The sequence below is a fragment of the Larus michahellis genome, chromosome Z (assembly GCF_964199755.1).
Source record: "Larus michahellis chromosome Z, bLarMic1.1, whole genome shotgun sequence".
NCBI lineage: Eukaryota > Metazoa > Chordata > Aves > Charadriiformes > Laridae > Larus > Larus michahellis.
This window is the reverse complement of record NC_133930.1, coordinates 77,727,688-77,749,390: the sequence shown is the minus strand read 5'-3', so window position 1 is coordinate 77,749,390 and position 21,703 is coordinate 77,727,688. Positions and strand designations below refer to the sequence as shown.

The window sequence follows — 21,703 nt, the reverse complement described above, 5'->3', positions numbered from 1 at the left end:
TCATGTGAGTATCTATGTGTTGTTTCTGATGCAATTGCCATCATTAAAAAACCGAAACAGCTATATTCAGACTTCCTGTTGTTTTGAGCGTGGTGCGGCTTTGCTTAGGATGAGGAACTAGTCCAACAGGATCTGTGGCTTGTTGCTGCAGTATTAAAACTATATTCCTAAGTTAACTTATCAACCTAAACATTTAATTTTACCTGCCTTTGCCTTATTTTCACCAGAGAGTTCCCTTCACTTAGAAGTCTATAGAAAGCTGTTCACTGGCTAAGATCAAGGATAATTCAGACAATCTTTTTGTGGATCCATATTCTGCCAGCACTATGAGAGCAAATGCATGTCTTCCGAGAGTCATACAAAATTATTACAACCTTATTAGAGAATAATAAGCAGCAAAATGGCTTGTTATTGTCAGCTAGAGGGGGAAAAATGAGTATGCAGTCTGACCGTTGAACAGGGGACTCAAATGGGAGATTCGGTCTTCTCCCACCCAGCTAAAAACTGGATGGGAAAATACACTGGGCTGAATGCTGGAATAGTTACTGGTCTACCAGTCCAGGCATGGAGAAGTCCAGCTGAATTTCTTTGCTTTGTCAGAAGTTTCCTGTGGAAGGTTAAAAGTTGTCCAAGGCTGTCAAAATCAGCAGCGGCCCATTGTCTGTCTGTAAACGAAGCGCCGAGTCTGCGCGTTTGACCACTGCCCAACGTCGCCACGGTGTGGTCACCGTTGGAGCTCTTGTGTGGTGCTGCAGCATCCATCCTTTCCAAGAGCACTATCGATGAGAGGAAGAAACAGCCAGCCCAGAGAGTAAGTTCCTTGCTGTGCACCCAACCTTTTTTTGTGGAGGACTTTACTACGTCTGCTAACATGGCAAGGGCTTGGAGAACGACACTGCCCTCCTGGTGAGGTGACTCCTCCTGCCTTCACCGTGAGCTTGGAGGATGTTGTTCCAGCAGCCTTCACACCTCTTTGCCTGGTCCCCCACCCCCAGTTTAACAGTTCGCGTGTTTGTCCATCAATATGCTTAAGCCCGTATAAAATCTTCAGTCATTTTAAGAGTGGTCTCCCAACAAATGCTGCTTACCTTTCAGAAAAGAAAAGCAAACCTTTCACAAAAGATCCTGCTTTCTGTGAGTGTCCTCTCCCTTTTATTCTCACAGCTGGCTGGCTGTTTCATTCCAATTTATTAATAATACATCCTGGTGTTCTGTGTGGTACCTGGTAAAGGGTTTTAGGCAGGGGATTTTACAGAATATATCAGTTCCCTTGCTTAGACAGGGCAGTGCAGCCGCCGTGTCAGTGCAGAATATCACAGCAATATTACAACAAAATTCAGAGCTTACGGTTTTTCACCTTCCTTATATCCATCCCAGGTCACTGAAATGTGTAGAAGTATAATTTATCTTTTGGGAGACTGATCAAGACTTGCATTAAAGTGCTAGCATCATGTAAACAGAGGAAACTGAAACAGGGAAGAAAAAAAATATGTTCCTTTTTCTTCAGGGAATATACATTTTTTGTGATTTTTTTATTATAGGTTCTCTCTCCTGAAGCAGCACCATTTCCTGCAGACAGAAGCTTTGATCGTATGTTCTTGCCAAACTCACAGGAGCGGTGTTCTGTCATCCCTTCCTTCCAGGTTGACTGGGGGAATTAGATACTCCTCTGCAACACTTCCCCTTGTTCGGAGAGTTAAAAATCACAGCGCCAAAAATAGTCGACGTGAATTCCTCGTCCCCAGGCTTGGTTCACCAGACTCTGCACAGTCATCGTGGGTTATTTGCATGGAGATGGATAGACGCAAACATCTTGCTGAGATTAGTGAGACATGACGCTTTCGTATTTTATCACAAGCGTTTATCCATGTTAAACTCCCAGGGCGCGCTTCATTTTCGCTGGTTCTTACCCTCTCCTTTAGGAGGATACAATCACCCACTCAAGAAGCAGAAATAGTGCATGACTAACTATGTCACGGAACAAATGATTAACACTAAGTAGTTTGTGCTAGCTGTTTGCAAACAATCCACGTGCCGACAATTATGCTGAAGCAATTTTGTGAATACCTAACTCGATGTGTTTTGCATAACTCAAGACTGGCTCCCAGATCATTAAATTCATAAACTTCAGTCTTGTTTGTTAAATTCATAAATGTCATTGTTTCTTCTAGTCCATAGAACTGGTAGTGCTAGACTGGACTGTGATATTAGTCCGTAACGCTGGACTGGCGAAGGCTGTAGGAAGGATGGTGGCTCCGATGATCGAGGTGCCATTCAAAATGAGTTACGGCTGCTGTGCTTCGAGAGTTTATAAGCTGAGGAGGGCAGTCATATGCAGGCTGACCCATAAATACATCTGATGCTTTTGGATTTGCAGCTATGCAAATAAAGATGCCATTTGACCCAACTGCACCCAGTCTACCTGCAGAGAGCCTGATCTGGCTGCCCATGCGCATCAAAACGCCCATAGAGTTCATTATCAGGAGCTGAGGGTCTCTTCATCGGCTGTGATCACTCATCAGCCGTCTGCTGATGCCACAGTTGACCTAGAGAGGGCATAGCATCCATACGCGCGTCATCCCATGGGGTCAGGGCAGGAAGAGCTGAGCTGTGAGGAAGAAAATGTGTCGTATGTCAGTAGGAAGCTCAAGCACAGACAAGATTTTATGGATTCATTTGGTTCGGAGTGTTTGAGAGCCTTCTGACTCGCAGAAATGTGCAGCCCTACCAGCTCCTAAAGCACAAAGCTCTTAAAAAATAAATTAAATACCCAACTTACTTGGGTAATTGGTGCTTTGCAATGAGTGTAGTGGTTTTCAGCTGTCACAGTTGCGCAAACCCTACAGAACTTTAAGGAGAAGATGGGTTATTTTATAAGAGGGGGATACAGAGGCAGTGGAAATGTAAAGGAATTGCAGCAGTGAAGGTAGAGCCAGTATTGTAAAGAAAACTAGATTTATAAAGGCCTTTCCCCTCATTTCCATGCTGCAAAGCATTCTTACATCAGTAACATCCAGCCTGTTAAATTGTTGCTGTTACTTTCATTACTTCCTCATAACGGAAAGCCAACCCCTATTAACCTGCCACAACAGTTTTTCCCCTTTCCCCCTCAAGTAACGTAAAGTAGCAGTACAAATAAGTTTTTGCATAAATAGGTAGGATGAAGAACTTTATTTACAATGAAGTAAAATCGGTATTTAGTTCCATCACAACAGTTTGTCCAGCTACTCCTCGCTAGTTTTTTTCTACAAGGGTAAAAATTATATCAAACTTCCCCACCACCAAAGGTTTTGCTAGTGTGTTGAGCTGGTTTTGTCCCTATGCTGTCAAATTTCCCATCAACAAGGGAAGATCTTGTATTTCTTCAATGCAGCATGAATTTCCAATTTCTTTGTCAGCTCTATGAAGTGTATGCAGCCCTCCAGCCCCACCAGCGGTGGGACGATGGCCTCCGCTGCGAGCTTGCCCCTTGGGCAAGGGATGGCAGTAAGGCAAAAAGCTCTCTCTTTATGGTAGAGCTGCTGCACACGGGCTGTTGTCGGGGTCCATTGCCACCAGCAGTGATGTGTCCATATGGTGCATTTATGGAATTGCAGCAGGAAATGGATCTACAGGGGAAGGCTGATGAGCTTCTCCTGATGATGTGATACCGGGATCAACCACCCTTGCCACAGGCAGAGCCGAAGGAAAAGAGAATTACATTTGTTTGGCCAGTGTCTTGTGATTAGTGCTAGCTTCTGGCAGGTGGTAGTGTCAGACAGCAATACGAATCTTCAGTACAGCCAGATGGTCCCATCAAGCATGGCATACTGTTTTTCCCGGTGTGCATGGTTGCATATTTGTCTTCAGTCTGTGCCCGCTATCACATACTACATACGTATGGGTGGACACACTGCTTAAAGCCTATGAAGTCAGTTCGCGCTGTTCCACTGAGTCCAAACTCAGTACAAAGTGGGATTAATAAGTATCATTCATATTTTATAGTGATTTACAAGCTCTGTGCAGTCACTTCATTGTTGGTCTAAATGTCGCTGCTAGGTGCAGAGTAAAAGAAAACCTGGTAGCAGTAATCTATGCAAATGTTTGTGCATCATAGAGAGGTGATGGTACTGTGTATTTTCTGTCAAACGTTTAGATGACAGCAGACGATTGAATCACTGCCAGGAGCTGTAAATGTTCACCTGGTGATCTTGCACATTGTAAATCAAAGGATGAAACAGGCACGGGTGGTGATTTTTGATACATTCTCCCAACCCTCACCACAATACTTGCAGTAAACCACTTTCTGCTCTGTGAAGTGCCTGCTGCAGTAAGGTCTCGTTTCATAACTCTGTACCTGGGACTCTGTTGGAATACAACGGATAATTAGTAAGTTGCTTATCCACTTAAAACTAATGAGGAAATACAGTATGTATCCAAATGCTTGCAGACATAGGGTCCTAATGAGGCAAGTGTCCATGGCATAGGTGACACTAGTCTGGAAGGACAGACCGTGCAGCATGAGTAGTGTGATGGTACAGATGCCCAAATTATTTAACAATAACACATAAAACAAATTGCTGTTTGTTACTTTCTAAATTCTTTTATCTATTGATGCAGCTGTGTCTAGCACAGGAATAACAGGAGATTTGAGCCCTAGATTCAGCTTCTGGCAAAATCTTGGTATATTCTCCAAGACGTGTGACTTCACCTCCTTTTTTTTTTTTTTTTTTTTTTTCCTTCCCTGTGATCCCTCCCTGTGTAAAAGGGTGTGAAATATTTATCTTACTGTAAGCCTTAAGATGGGCAGAGAGCAGTTTTGGAAAGGATGGAGCAGTCTGTCCGTGCCACGGTGGCGGTGTGTCCCCCTGCAATCCTTCAGAGCGGGTTATCCCCTTTTTACAGAGAGGGGTTTGCTCGAGAGGGCAGCACAAGATGAGGCAGGGATTTCAAACCGGATCGCTCCGTTTCTATATTCGACAGCCAGCCAGGGCCCCTTCCTCCACCTCCTCCTCCTCCTCTGCCTGTGTGCCTTGGTAACGGGCTCTGCGCAGTCACACACTTTTGTGGGTAGCTGCTATTCGCTTTATTGGAAACTCAAACGCTTCTGCCTTTGGGGGCGGGGGGGTAGGCGCCTCCTGGTTACAGGATCGTGCCTTGTTTTGAGTTTTGCATGCCCAGGAGAGAAATTTGCAAACACTGGCCACAAAACTTTTAAATAGTACAGCTGTCTTTTGCACGGGTTTTTGTTTGTTTGTTTGTTTGTCTGGTTTGTAGTGATAATTTATTAATTCAGGATTGGGAAGGAAAAATGGGGAGCGGTGATTAAAACATTTACAGCGAATATAAACCACTAGGCTTTGCTGCATTTTCAAAAGTCAGATTCTTGTCTTGTGTTGAAAGATCATAAATCTGCAGCTGAGGAGCTAGCAAACATCACACCTCCCAGTTTATTTATTTCCTCCTCCTGCAGCAACTTCTGGTTTTGAGTGACACTTATCCTTGAACTATTTCTTATGCAAACAGACTGCCTCCTGCTGAGGAAAGTAGCCTCACTGTGTGGTGCAATTAGTGAAAGGTGCCCAGCGAGGTGAGGGTGCCTATGCAGGATGAGACTCTCCTGCCCCAACTTTGGATGGGCAGCAAGTGGCATTTCGCGGCCGCTCAGAATGGCACGTCCTGGTGGCTGGTCCCCTCTGTCAGCTCCCTGCCCCACCACATGCAGTGTGTATTTGTTTTTAAAAGAGAAGTTTGATTTTTATTTTTTTTCCCCTGCTCACCCCCAGCCCTGGGAACCAGTTGCAACTCTTCTTTCTGATTTTTGGTCTTTCTAATTAAATCCTTGATGTATTAATTAAGAAACCTCAAGTGGAGATGTTTAAATGCCGATCCTAGTTTTAAGCCAAGCAAGTACACACAAGAATTCACCTTAGAGCCGTGATTTAAATGTCTAGCCTCAGAAAGATCAACTACTAACTTAATCTACCCTGGCCTCATTTAACAGAGCTGAGATCAGTCTTTGCAAGCTTAATTCTCAGCTTGCTTTCATACAAAAAAATCAATATAGAGCAAAATGCACCGGTAGGTAAAATTAATCCTGTGGAACATGCCCGGAGCAAGGCGCAGCAGAAGAGGATGTGATGGTGAGCTGGTGCTGGCTTTCTGAGGAACGGGACATGGGTCAGCACTAATTTCTCCCACTGTATACTGCCACATACAGCTGTCGTTACAGTGGCTGCTCCGTGCGTAACCGCATGCAGCACACCCTGTGGGCATTTCCCTGACTGGCAGGGACCTGTAGAGATGAAAAAGCTAACTTGGTAGCCGGTCATTGTCCTTGAGGAGCAGCACCCAGTGCCCTGCAAGGAGTGCGGGGGATCCCATGGCGGCCAGGACTGTCCTGGAGGTGCAGCCTGTGCCCCATCCCAAGCATCGCTTTGCAGCACTGCCTCAGGATGAACGGGGAAGGCTTCTTTGTTGAATTGCCACCTCCTTCCCTGTTTGTCTCCAAGATCTGATGACCTAGTTTCACTCTGCTGAGCTGCCAACACCAGAGAGGGTTGCACAGCCTGTTGGTAGGCACATAGTCATTTGTAAAAATAATGAGACACGGGGGCACAGCTACTGAGAATATGGGGAATGCAAATGCTCAGGAGGAGCTGAAGATACTTTCAACCCATGCTGGAACTGGACTGGTGAGTGAAAACAGTGCTCCAGATTTTATTCCTTGCTGCAAGTATTAATGGTGAATAAAATCTAGTTGAATTAAGTGCTGCGTGGGTACATTGAGTGCGTATCAGAAAGGACAATAGCTGCTTTTGTAAAACGGTATCAAACTTCTTTTACCTACATAGCATTAACTAGTCTTCTCTATACCCTCTCTCCTTATATTCTACATTTTCTTACAGAATTAATTTATTTTTGTTCAGCCGGAATTTTGCTCACGCCCAAAAAGCTGGGTAGTACAGAAAGTGTATTCATAGCCTGTTGTGCTTGTGAAAAATTAGCATTTGATAGTGATATACTGCAACACGTCCATCTTGCTGATGGGAAGGTGGATGCTGCTGTAACAGGGCAGGGATGGGAATGCCGTTGCAAGAGCCCGTTACGCCAAGGAGCCCGGCAGGGGTGACATGCCAAGGAGGATGGTGTGGAGCAATGCTTGGCAATGTGCATGGCAATTACAGCCCTGGTTGCCAAATTCCCTGTCAACTCTTGCACTGTGTTAACAGTTGTCCTCAAGAGTGAGGCATCACAGCAAACACTGCATGCAATTAACGTGAGCTTTAGAAACCCATTCTGTATGCGAAGCCAAGAATTAATTGTTAGTCTCATTAAAGTCCTAGCAGTCTAATCAAAGTAGTGTCATTGGTCCCAATGATGCTAACACTTATAGGCAAATTATCCAAGTACTAGAGCTCATTCTCAGTAATGATACAGCTCAAATTGCCATACACGCACTTCCCCTGTCTCTTTCCTCAGGTGCTGGGCTCACCCTTCCATGCAGCTCTGGGTCCTGAGGTTGGCATCCTCATCTTCAGGGAGACAGAGCAAGTGCGTGTGTGCTTTCATGGGGTAGGGGTTGTTAGAGGCAAGTCATCTATGTCCCAAGATCTCTAAAAGGAGGAGTATGGTGGTGGTAGCAGGAGTTTCTTCCTCCTCTGGGTTGGCTTTTGGTCACTTTTGTATGTTTGTTAGCGCCGTCTGCATCTCTGCTGTATTTACTTACCCATTCCTCATGCTTTTGCAATTCCACCTTATATCCACATTCAGAGTATCTAGTACATGTTACGTATATAGATACTGGTTCTTTGTTTTCCATTTTACTCAGCTCCCAAGGTTGCAATCTCCTAGTGACCAGAAGCTGACCATTGGTGAGTTGTGATTTTTATCCCTGGCACGTCTGGTGCCATCCTGTGTTTGCAGCGTGAAGGCTTCTCCTCTCATCTTGTGGGGATCTGTGCTACAACCCCATTTGTTTTTTTTTTTTTTCAGCAGCCTTTGAACTGTGATTTCTTGATAATCCAAGTAACATTTTATTACAGCAGCCTGATCACACCTACGTCCTTGATCTAGGGTCCTTACTCACGGCCCTAAAAGACTCTAAAAGACTAATAAGTTAGTTCTTCCTGGCAGACACACACAAAGAGAGTGCTCTGGTAGCCACTTAAATAATTTGCTGTGTCAAAACAGCACCACTGGTGTATTATCAGAATTTCTTTACAACAGGGTCTTCCTGCATCACAGCTCAGACGTTGGGAGTGCCAGGGCCAAGGAGGCAGATCTTGGCAAGCCTGAAGGACAGGCACCATCTGCTCCCAGGTGCTGCCACAGTTTTGGCTCTGCTGCTATCAAAACTTGAATTTCCACCTGTCGTCATGAACCAAAAACTGGGGGGAAAAAAGCCCTTCCGCTGTGCATCGCCTGAATAACACATGAGGGGAAACTCTGCCTGCCTGCTGGGGAGTCGCTTTAAAACAGAGCCCTTCTGACTGATGGCCAGGATGTGAAAAGCACCAACGTTTGTGAGGTGCTTCTGAACAGAGGAGCACAGCAACACCCCTAGACAGTCTGCTGAAGGGCTTTGAGTTAGCTGAATGCTGTGTCTCCTTAAGGGAAAAATTAAATTCTGCTAAATCCTGTTTTCCAGTTATTCACGCTTATAGTGGCATTCAGAACCCTGAAAAGATACACCTCCATGGACCAGTCACTGTATTTTGCATCCTTTACAAGTGTAAGAAGACCAGTAATAGGGTAGCTACAGCACGAACGCCAAATGAGAAATCCTGCTCACAAACACGACAGTCTAGATGAGGCCAGCCGTAAGAAAATGTGTTACTGGGAAATGGCATTAGAAAGAAAGCCTGGGGTAGAGCTAGCCACGATCTCCTTGCTCTTGCTGGCAAATGCTCACTTACTTGTGACAACCTGATTCTGCAACAGTGTTGAGCTTCTAGAAAATATTGCCACACAGTAACAAATTGTCCATTGTGGCTAATAGTCACACTCGTTATCTCCTGGTATCTTTTACCCATTTGCAAGGGCTTTGGGGACATGGATTACAATGCTGTAGCACTTCGGAGCAAGAGTCACAGACATGGACCCGGCCACTTCTTTCTCCAAGCTGAAGCGTACCACAGAGCAGAGGTGGTTCTCTGGAGTTTTGCATTGCTATTTTAATGATGGAGGAAAGCCTGTCATGGAGAATTCCTGCAGCTCCCCCCATCTATTTGTATTGGCAATCATCTGTCTTTTCTTAGCTATAATGACACATTTAGTGGAAGCAAAACCTATTTTGGGTCTTGGCATCTGTATGACATATTTTTTGTGAAACTTTAAATGTTGGACTTTATTTTTTCCTCCTGGAGCAAAGAACACCTTGAAGTTTTTGAAGTGGTATTAGTTGTGATAATTTATAAGTGCCTATGAAGATAAATAATGGGTCTTACTTTCCAAGAATAGCTGGAAGTTCATATTTTATATTGCCTCTTCGACCTTGTAGAGAGCTGTACATATTCAGATTAGTTTGGAGTATTTGTACGTAGGCATTAGAGATGCTAAGCAACCTCAAGTCATGACTGTCTGGTCTAACAAGAGAAATTATTTTCAGGACAAACTAAGTCAAGACTTAAACTAGTCTAACTGTTGTGGTTTTGTGTGTGTAAAATCAACAGTCGGTGCCTTTTTAGGATCTGCTTGTGAGTGTTGCCTGGACAGCTGCCAGGCTTCTTTTGCTGCAGGAGTCAGGACAGCTCTGGTTAGTCTAAGCTAACTTTTGTCTCTCAGAAGCTTTTAAACCACCTGCAAAAAATAGCCTTTAGTGTGGGCACCTGTCCTGTTCCCAATTACAGTCTTGGTCAAACAGGTGTGTATGTGGAGACGGGTGCACAAGATGCAAAAAAGAGGAACTCATGAAGTCATCCTCCTCAAAGCAGGTCTGGGATTTTCTTCCCCAGAGAACTGAAAGGCATGATTATTCTCCTGTCTAAATAGCAGAAGAAACGTATGACTGGTATTTTTAATCACACTGATGATGATGATGTTTAAACGGGTGCTTAAGTGTCTTGCTGGATGAAGGCCTAGAAGCCAAATCTTAATGGTTACCGATGTCCATGACGAGGGTGTGGGAGTTTAACTGGGACCAGGCGAGAGCCCAGGAGCAGCGCAACACCTGTGCCCAGCTCCCGGTGCTCTTCAGAGGGGAGCGGAGGGATGTGTGCCTGCCACGATCACCGCTTGTGCCGCTGCGGAAGCTGCAGAATGGTTTTTGAGAAGAAAACCTGGATGCCTCACCCTCCGTGATGTCTGTCCTCTTGGCTACAGCCACCTGCCACGGGCAGAGCAGGTTTCTCACTCCAGCCTGGAGATGGAGGTGCTGGAAGGAGCACACCATCCCTCTGTCGTGACCAGGCGGACCATGCAGCGGCTGGGATGTGGTAGGGGATGTGGTGGGCAGCTCAGCAGCTGGTCGGGTAGGGTGGCAGGATGTCTCCATCCGATGTCCTTCCCGCGGTCTGCCAGCTGCCAACACAAAATCCGTCCTTGAAGCACTGCAGTTTCAGCAGTCAGGCAGATATTAAAAAAAATAAACCAACATTTCATAGCGTCTTTTTCATGGCATGGAAGGAAGAAGCAATAGGTGTGCCTGTAGCCTTTAGGGAACTGGGTTTTAAGCCTGAATTTTGTAATTTCAACAGTGGAAGAAAGAGCTTCCCAGTTTTTGAAGCTGCGGCATCAGCTTGCGCACAGCTGCCATTTAGCTCTGTTTGTAAAGCTGTGAGTCCCCACAGTTGCACTGTAAGCCAGAAGGCTTTTTTTTTTTTTTTCCCCTTCGGTGGGTCTTTCTCTGATGTAATTATATAGCCTGTTTTCTCTTTTGTGTTTATCATAAATATATATCTAAGCACTGCCTTTGCCCCCGAGAGTCAGAGGGGAATAATATTTTCTGTGTATTATTTACTTTTACACAGTTAGCAAAAGAATATTGACATATGTGCTTTTAACTCTGCTAATGAAGCTATCATAATGTCAAATAAAATGTCACCGTGACCACGCCTAATTAGCATTACAAATTTGGTTGAAGAGATAAATGGCCAGATCCTTCAGCGTGTAAGTCAGTCCAGCTCCAGGCATTTCTGCTCACAAGATTTACAAGGGCTAAGGACGGGTCTACAGACTACTGAAAAATCTTGCATTAATGAAATGCAAATCATGTTTCAGTTGTTAAATGAACCTGCTATCTCAGGTGTCTCAGGCAATGAAACTGTAAAACTGCCCTGGTTGGGATACAAAAGGCAAATAAGTAGTTACAGTCTCTGCTGATGTACAGGAGTGAAACATATCAGACCATGTAAAGCTTAATACTCCATGAGTGGCTTGGTCCAAAGCCCACTGAAAGACAGTGGAAAGACTGTTGGTATCTGATTTGAAGGGGATTAGTCAGAAATTAAGGATTCTAGGCCTGTTCTTTACCCAGTAGAAACTGAAGTCCGTTGATCATGGCTGGTTTATAAAAGCGGAGCTAATGACGTGCAATAAAAATATTAAGCTCTTATAGACATAGAAAATGTTTTTGATAGTGACACTATGTAAATGCAAACACATTATTAAAAATAGATCACAATTAACATTATTCACATGAGGTTTAATTCTCTGTTTGTGTAATTTGAAGCAAAACTGATGCAAGTCATGTCATCTTTAATGACAGCTTAAAGTCAAATTTAAACAAAGCAATTGAATTTCCATGTGAGCTTTAATAGACAGTTTAACTGAGATAGTCGAACTTGACTAATTTCCAAAGTGAGAAAATGAGGGAGTTTGCATAAGAACTTTAATAAGGATGGATGGGCACAGTTCAATACACTGATACTATCTCATAAATATTCTATTCCATGATAAGTACAAAGTTATACACATCTAAACTATCATTTAAGTTGTCAAAAGCCTTTGCTGTGAAATTATGCAGTCTCAGTGATTGCTACTGAATGACTGAACAAACAATTTTTGGAAGTTCCTCATTAAAAAGCAGTAATTGCTTATTTTAAAGGAAAAAAATCAATAAAAATATGTAAAAGCATTAAGAACACTGTAATATCAAAGGCTGTATACTGAATCAGCGCCTATATGTTCAACTGCATCCTACAAATGGCAAATGAACCTTTCAAAATAAATAAGGTATTAAACCCAAACTTCTCCAAATATCTCCACATCCTTCCCTAGAAGAATGGAATGGAATGGAATGGAATGGAATGGAATGGAATGGAATGGAATGGAATGGAATAGCATAGTATCATTTCAGTTGGAAGGAACCTACAACGATCATCTAGTGCAACTGCTGGACCACTTCAGGGCTGACTAAAAGTTAAAGCATGTTATTAAGGGCATTGTCCAAGTGCCTGTGGAATACTGACAGGCAGGGGGATCTTGTTTTCCATATAAAACCAGTAAAGTCAGCTGGCCACTCAGTAGAGTACCAGTAGATGAAGCCAGAGACAGTTCTTTTTGGTTGAGCTGTGAAAGAATGTGGGCCATCAAGGATCCCCTTCCCCGAGTCCCAGTACAAAGCAAACATTACATGTTGTTCCTCCCCAGTCTCCACGGGGGTGTTTGCATCGTGGGCTGAGAATTAACTGAAAGCTATGTAGAAGGGAGACGTCTAGTGACTGAATTTGATGTATATGACTGTGTAAGAAAAATTCTGAAGACAGGTTTGCAGTCCCAATATACTTAGTAAAGAAAAGAAATGGTGTTTGCTATTTTTTCAGAGCTGAATGTTTATGTTTCAAGCACATTAACAGGGAATTTAGCAACTAATAAATCACAGTGGTGCTAAGTGCTCACGTAGACGCACCTGTGGGCTTTTGAAAGTGACAGCTGAAGCACAGATGGTTTCACACCAAGAAACACTTTTAAACGCAGGCTCAGTCTATGCCAGGTTATCCCAAATGTATCTTCAGTGAAGGAGCAGTGTCTCCATACAAGAACAGTCTGTTGGACCACATTCTGTTGCACATGAGACGGGGACCAACGCTAGAGCTCTTGAGGACTAAGCCTGTAGCTGCAGTGCTGTAGGAGAACCTGCACCTGAGCATACCAAGTCAGATGGAGACTGCCTTCACCTGCACTGCTAAGTAAAATTATGTCCCGTTTTCTGGTGCTGAGGAGGAGTTTCGCATTCTCTGGACTATGTGTGCTTGGTGCCGTGCTTGCTCTGGGCCCAGTGTAATGCCCAGTAACCCTAAGGTGTAATTTTTAACTTTTGTGTATCTCTGTCAGTTCAAAGTGTTTTAATACTGGAGGAACCGTGCTATAGACAAGCAGAAGCAGTCTTGTATATGTGAAACTATGCATATGCACTGGGTTTAGCATGAGGACACAGAGGTCTTCAAAGATCTAAACCTGCTGGGTATGATGGAGAGGCAGTTCTCACACAATCTTATCCATACTGCCTACTAGGAGTGATCCCCAAAAGGTGCTGGGACCCAAACTGCCAGTGCATGGTATGAGAAAGCTAATTGGCATGTGCCAAGACCAGACCAGGGTCAAACTTAGCAGCACAAATGCTCAAGTTTGTTTCCTGGAGCTGTTTTATTCAACAGAATGGACACAGCTGTTACTGCTAACTTCTGCCACTCATCAGACCATGGTTGTTTTCCTGTATCCAATAGATTATTTTTTATACCTGCACCTATACCATAGGTATAGTACTGTGTTTGGGATGTTATGCCTCTGAAGATGCTGAAGACATTTGCTCTTCCTCGTACAGGCATGGTCAGGTTCTGTGCTATCATTTATATATGCAAAGTGTTCTATGTACACTGAATAACTAATTTCTTTTCTAACATTCAAATTAACTAAGACAATAAACTTTAAAAGTTTTGCTGGTTGGAGGCAGATCATCGTGGAGAAAGTTTTCATACTTCTACTTGATCTTGGACAGAGGACACAAACATAATTCTTCCTACTCCCTTCTATTTGCAGTGAGAGACAAACTAGACTTAATTTACCTGATCCTCTCGTAACATCACGAAAAAAAGTTTGTTGTGATTCAGTTTGCAGAGACTAATTTATTCACATCAGCTCCACAAACCCAGATATTATGCACAATGCTTTTTTTTTTTTTTTCCTGAACTAATCATGTGTTTTAATTAGCAGGCAATGTTTCCCAGCATAGAACTCACGGAGTCTGCACACCGTAGCTTCTTGGGCATTCAGTAACTTGTCCTTTATCAAAGAGTCAATCCTCTTGTGTCTTATTGGCAGTACATGATGTGCATCGATTGTGGACAGTGATCTATTTAATCAGCTTGTTCATGTGCCTGTGTAAAAAAAGGCCACAGGTACCAAAACCAAGAGATAACAATTGCTGAGAGCATCCTCAATTACAGTATTCTCTTTATCAAGCTCTGAATTTAGATGATCTGCTCTGGAAAACAGATGATGAGTAACTACAAATTAACACAGTCAAAGCTTGCTGCTTATAAATGATGTTTAGCTCTTCAGGTGGTTTTTTTTGTTGTTTTTTTTTTTTTCTCATTCCACCCCTTAAATCCGTATTGGAGAGCCCAGGGTTTTATTTTAGTAAAACTAGTGCAAATTGAGCAATTACTGTATTATTCCAAATTCAGAATGACATTTCTAAGATCCATACAAACTGGAACCTATAATGAAAAGTGAAATACTATTAAAATAAAACTGACAGCATTTTATGCCATCTTTCAACACAGTAAAGGTTTGATCCCTTTTATATATAATACATGTTAACTATTGAATATGTCAAAGAATGAAGAACAGACCTGAAGTGTTTAGTAACTTAATGAACAGAAAAATATAATTTGGCTACCTGTGTAAGATAAGATACGATTTGAGGGTGCATGAGTAGAGACAAACATCATAAAGTCATAAACAAAGATCTCACAAACCAAAAGATACACGAAACAGGCATCATAACTCACATTTTTTGAACAATCTCATGGCTGGAATCAAATGCCAATGTAAAGTCAAATAACTTTTTTAGCAAAGCTACACTGAAAACTGTCAAGTTCTCAGCTGAAACCAAAAGTTGGAACCTGTGCTAGCTGAATGCCTGATAGAAACATTTTGGGAGACTGGAGAATTTTTTCGTAGCAAAGTGACAGAAATTACATGGATTCTTTAATTTTTCTCTTCCTTATTAGATCTGAGATAAAATTTAACTTTATTTTTGGGACCAGGGAAGGGGGAGGAATAAGAGTAAGGGAAAAGTATTTATGGATCAAATAATAAGAAAGGAAGAAATATTTACTTTATGAGAACAGATAAATTAGCCTTACATCCTTCCTCCTTTTCTGGAATAGATAAAACCAAGGGCAGTGGTGGTTGGAAGTTTAATGGGTTAAGTTCTATTATATCAGCAATGACATGGAAAAAATGAGTATGGAATGGTTATTTATCAAATATTTTCCAGCTCAGAAATCACAGTTTGCATATCTTAGCCTCTTGTGCATTCAGTAACTTGTCCTTTGCCAAAGAATCCATCTTCTCATGTTTTATTTGCAGTACATGATGTGTATTGATTGTAGACTGTGATCTGTTTAGTTGGGTTACTCATGTGTCTCTGTAAAAAAATCCCCCAAGTACCGAAAAAAGAGGCAATAAAAAGAACTGAGGGCTCTTCTTTATTTTTCTTATTGTTTACCAAAGAACTTGTCAGCATCCATTGAATTTGAACATCAATACCAGGGTTGCACCTGAACAGTAAAGGCATACCTTCTCATACCTCTGTTAGGAGAGCAGGGAAATCTTTGCATGAGAATGCCAAGAAATCCAAAAGGAAAGAAACACAAATCCTTGGAAACAGGTTCTGTTTCCAAGTCTGTTGGAAACAGACTTGTGACTACTGAAGTTGACTCAAACTCTAGCCAAGGAAGCCCATGAGTCATAGTCCGTTTAAGCTGAGTGGGTGTAAGTTTCCCTGTTTCTCACACAGTTCTCTTGGTTGACTTCCTTTGAACTAAATAAGTGAATAAAAATTAAGCAAACTCATTAACTTTGGGTCCAGCATATTTGTGATCAGTTGTCTTTCATATTTTTAACTACAGAATCCCCTTCACCTGCAGATGAGTTTAGAAAACTCACTGAGTTCTGATGCTGATGTCACTTTCTCCATCCTTGCGATGAACAACTGGTACAACTTCAGCCTGATGCTGTGCCAGGAAGAGTGGAACATCACAGATTTTCTCTTCCTCACACAACAGAGCTCCAAGTTCCACCTGGGATCCATTATAAACATCACAGCAAACCTCACTTCAACCAGTGACCTTCTGAACTACTTACAGTTTTACCTGGAGAGCATCAAAGACACAACGTCTACCATGGTCATGTTTGGATGTGACATGGAAAAAACGCGGAGGATTTTTGAAATAACTACCCGGTTCGGTGTGATGCCTCCAGAACTTCACTGGATTATTGGGGATTCACAGAACGTGGAAGAACTGAGGACAGAAGGTTTGCCGCTCGGTCTCATCGCTCATGGCAAGACAACACAGTCAGTCTTTGAGCATTACGTGCAGGATGCAATGGAGCTGGTAGCAAGAGCTGTAGCAGCAGCCACCATGATTCAACCCGAACTAGCTCTTATTCCAAGTACGATGAATTGTATGGACACAGATGAAAGGAATATCACTTCAGGGCAGTATTTGTCAAAGTAAGTTTTTCCTTTTTTTCTTTTTTGTAGCTAATATTTGGTATACAAGAAAAATAATTTTCCTGCCCCTCCCCACCATTCTCAGTGGCTTAGCTATCATGCTGTTAACCCTCCCTAATACACACATTCGTTTCAGTATTTCCTCTTGCTTCATTACTTCTGGGCAAATAATGAAACTTAAACTTAGCCACAGAGGGAGATTAAGGCAGTTGTAGAAGAAGGCACTGTTCTACAGAAGTAGAAATCACATAGTAAACATAGGCTAGGTTACAGACTATGCTCTGAAAGAATCTTGTATTTATGTTTATGCATATAAGAGGGAAAAGTCGGGACTATTGTCAAATTCTCTGAGGTTTTGAGAAACCTGAGAGAACGCAAAACACAGTAAGATTATTCGCACTACCAAAGCAATCAGAGAGTATAAAAGCAGATGTGTAGCCCTTGCTAGTATGATTCCATGGAAAAGAAACAAAAAGATGGACCTTGACCACCTCAGAGACTACTGCTGCTGGTGAGAGCACTCAAAACTACAAAGTGCTGTCTCTGTTGCTTGGTGTGGAAGGCTCCTCTTTCAGCTTCTGCTGAAACTATTCCTGTAGATCACTGCGTGTCACTGTACTGAAGTTTCACCCAAAATTACTTGCAAATTCATGTCTAGAAATATTCTGGGTTTTAACACATGAGAGGAAAAATTGCATGGTTCCTTTTGAAAACAAAAAAAAAGTGCTGCGCTAACTATGTGAATACATCAGCTGTTGTACATCTGGTGACTGTTGCATGTTTTTCCCCCATTACACCTGGTTTTCAGCCAACAGATTTTGTTGAGTGGAGTTCGGATAAAAGTTCTTGAAGCTTTTTGTATGTTTGCAACTTTTTTTGAAATGATACCTGAGGTGTTTTTTCACAGTAATGTTACAGCATTGCTCAAAACACAACCATTTGAGACCCAAACAGTTCCTTAGTCAGCACTTGTCCATAACTTGGGGGTCAAAAACCCCCTGTTTCCAAAGAGTGAAAAAAGGCTTGGCAATAAATACTGCACTGGCTTGCAATATGCCCACTGACTTGTGGTATCATTAATTTTGTCTCATTATTCTGGGTATTTTAACTAGATCATACCTAAGTCCCTGAAAAGCAAAACTCAGCAACAGGCTTCTTAAAGTAACAAATACTTGAGGACAATAGTTTCGCAAACAGATCTTTAGAGGGTTAAGGAAGGGACAAAGAAATAAGAAAGCAAAAGTAAAGCTCTTATGTATTCCTGCAAAATATCTCTTCATCATTGCTTTCTACAGGAAACTACTATCTTCTGTTAGATTTTGGGAGACAAGAAGCAATTTCACATATAGGAAATTTCTTGTTCTGTCCTCTCAGTAAAGATATTGTGGAAAAGAAACAAGGATCGTATGTTTATCCTGGTTTTCCCTAGGCATCTGCTTGTGGACCCTATTAAAGACAAAACAGCAGGTTAGGTAAACTCTTGTCCTGAATCACTGCAGCTGTTTTTATACTGTATAAGTGAGACAGATACCTGATAGCCAGTACTGATATATTTGAGTTAGCAGCATAACTATTAACTCCAAGTGGTACCAATAATTTCCCAGGCATGAAGCACCGATGAGTGGCTCAACAGTGGCCAACCTCGTCTGTTGCACACGTGCTTCTAGGCAAGCAGTGCACCTCCAAAGAGGAAACTTTTATCTGCTGCTTCATTGAGTGTTTGCTAACGTGGGCATTTTTCTGTCGGAATGAACCCATCTGTCTTGACATGTAGCCTTGGAGCTGCAGCGGGCGGGGATGGAGAAAGCATGGAGCTTTGCCTCCCTCAACTGCAGTGTGTAGTTAAACAGCATTCCCACGAGCTGCCACAGCTGACACCTGAGCTTTCATTGCCAACACTGTGCTCATACATTGGCTGTGCAGACGTGTAAATGCCACCCAGGAGTGGAATAAGGATTGTGAACAAGGCCAAGATCTAGTCTGTGGCAAAGCATGCTTTTATCTGTATGGATATGCATATGAGTATGGATATAGATGTACAAACCCCTGAAGATTATACTGTTGTAAGTCTCCATCCCTCATCCCTCTTACGATGAGATCAATTCCCTGATCTATTCCTGACTGCTTATGGGAGCATCCTTGTTGACGGAACGAGGCATTAAAAATTCAAAGCCTCATCTTGATGTATAGCCTTAATTAGTCTTGCAGCTTAACTCTGCTTCTTGGATAATTTCAGCAGCCTGCTATTTGCTTGCCCACTGTAGTTCTTGCCTTCAGTAAACTTTCCAAGAATGATGTGGAATGACCAAGCCATCAAGCTTGAAAGAAAATGAAATAATTTAATTAAATCATTCTTAAAGGTACTATGAAGATATCTCTGCCGGAGTATGGTAGTGCTGCTAATGCTCTAATGAGCAGTTCTTACAACAAAGAACATGAAAAACAAATAAAGCTGAAATGAGCAAATGACACACTTTGGACTCATTGGTCAAACTGACGTGACACTAGTAAAGGTGTGATGCAGCTCTCACAGCCTGTGGGTGTGATCATCAGCTCGCACATACTGACATAACATCAAGTAAATTCATTCAGCTGCCAGACTTGAGGATCTGCCCTTCCCCTTCTGAATTTGTACATATCCTCTTCCCATACAAACCCATCGGTAGCCCTGCTGAAAAGTCACTGCTCGGGTATTGCTGGTGTGTGTATGCAATACTCTGCACTTGTAATTCCCAAAGATTCACGCTGGAGACTGCTGGCTTAAATTATGTAGTCAGATCCTTGTCTCTACTTCCTAAAGTTATTGAGTAAGGGAGGTTTTACGTGAAGTCCCTGGCATGAGTTTGACTAGCGTTGCATACAGCGTACGCAAATGATCAGCAGCCACAGCCACTCGCGTATAAAACAAAGTGTTGTGAAAATGTATCTCCCACATGGTTCCCCTCATTTATTTTGATTAATGTCCTGTCACCACCAAAAATACAGAACATGCAAATCAGCTGCAAAAGTAAGCCACTAACTCTATAAGGTAGCAAAGTCGTACATTTAAATGCTACTAAATCTCTCAGGTAACCGCTTCTAACACAATTCAAACGCAGGACAGGTACAGAGGGCTCGATGCACCCTCATGGGCACACTTATTTTTACAGTGAAAGTCAGAGAACACAGTGCATAAATTCCATTGTCCTCATTCTACCTGCAGAAAATAAATTTAATGCATTATTCCATAGCTTCATCTACTCCTGAAACACCTGGTCTGCAGCATTCTGATATCCAAGTCATGCTGTTGTAGCAACACGGGGCCAAATTCATCAGAACTTCGACAGCTTATTCCATCTGAGGACTTGTCTCCCTCAGTTTGGGCATTTTGTGAACTGTTAACACTATTTTCCACACTTAATTCCTTCAAAATTTTGCATACGATTCCATCTACACATGCAATGGTTTTACTGTTATTGTCATAGCGATGGCTTCAGCATGTAAGTCCAGCAAGGCTTGTAAGGAAGAAGTTGTATAATTTTTTACAAAGACTGAGGAAAAGAGATAAAAAACAGGTAGGTTTATGGGCACATAAGCCTTTCTTTAGTGCTTGAGATTGCTTTGCCGTATAAACTTTGTCTTGATAGTGTTTGCATACACAAATATGCAAGTGCACCATGAAATAGGAAACACAGGGTAAGAGAAAAGGACTAGTGGAACAGTGGCAGACGCCGCTGATTAACGAAGTGACAGTATCATTTAGCTAACACCTATGTGCATTTTTAGGCATAATTTTCAGGCCCAGGTTAAGACATGTACAGATCAATTGCTTTTCATAGTATTGGCTGTATCATCTTTCTCCAATTCAACCTACTCAAAATAGACTGCATAGGAAGAATTTTTAAAACATCTCAGAGAAGGCCATCACACACACAACCACACTCAAAACTATATTATTTAGTTCCGTAAATTTACCCTTTGCTGAGGACAAAATTGATACAGTATTGAGACCTACACAGTCCAGAGTTTTATGTGCTGAAACTCCATCAAAAATAATCAAAAATCATCAAAAGTCATCAAAACAAAGGGTAGAGACCAGGCAGAAGTATGCATGCACACACACTTGCTGTGAATTTAGCCTTTTCAAATCAATTAAAGGTTATTTTTAATCCAGTCTAACTATTGATAAACAATTAAGACTACTTAAAGTTTATGCCTTGCTTATTGAGGCTGGAATGACAGCTATAGCCTTTATTCTTCTTTCAATACTTGCTTTTCTCCAATTCCCAGAGCAAATGTGAGGTGTTATATTCTGCTGTGATAGCTAAATAGTCTGTCTTCTGACTGCCTCTTACTGAAAAATATGCGTTTGAGTTACCTTACGTCATATTAGCAGCAGTTTAACTCAACTGTTTTTGATGGAATCACCGCGCTAAGACTTTAACAGTTTTACAGTCCCTTTACAGCCCCTGCAAAATGCATAGCAGCTTTCTTATAACCAGAGTGCAGTTCAGCTGGTCATGGTGTCTACACTAAAAAGAATTTTCGCCCTGTAACACTTATTTCCTGCTCAGCTCCCTGTGCCTTTATCCGTGTCATTTTAGCCACTTTGATAATGACTTACCAGAAGCTGAATTCAACATACAGGAAAGAAAAGTACTAGCAAATATTGCCACCCAATACAAAGGAAATACTTAACTTGGTTGTGAATATCTGGAATAGTAAAAGCCCAGAAATCTCAATGCAAAATGTGCAGTGCAAAACTGGCACACTTCATGAGATCTGCTACAATGTCAAAATTGCACTTTTAAGAACATTACTGCTGCAGATATTTTAAGAAACTTGTATATTTTTTTTGCTAAGACTTAAAACTGACTGTCCTAGGGCAGCCATCTTTCATTGAGTCCCTTTCTTGATTCTGAAGTCGCTAACAGTGATTTACCAATGCCAAATTTGCATTTTTGAATCCAGATTGGTTCACTTCAGAGTGCGTGAAAGCTGTTGACAGCACTTCAGTAGCCTCTCTTATGTAAGCTAGATCTTACTGAGATTACAGGATTT

General features: G+C 42.1%; 1 protein-coding gene across 2 annotated transcripts in view; it reads left to right on the top strand.

Moving 5' to 3' along the window:
• GRIN3A (glutamate ionotropic receptor NMDA type subunit 3A) overlaps positions 1-21,703 on the top strand; it is a 75,546-nt gene that overhangs the window by 14,921 nt on the left and 38,922 nt on the right. For both annotated transcript variants that reach the window (XM_074569079.1, XM_074569078.1), the window contains one exon: positions 16,059-16,663. In XM_074569079.1, coding sequence (XP_074425180.1) covers positions 16,059-16,663 — 605 coding nt within the window. The remainder of the gene's footprint in view (positions 1-16,058; positions 16,664-21,703) is intronic.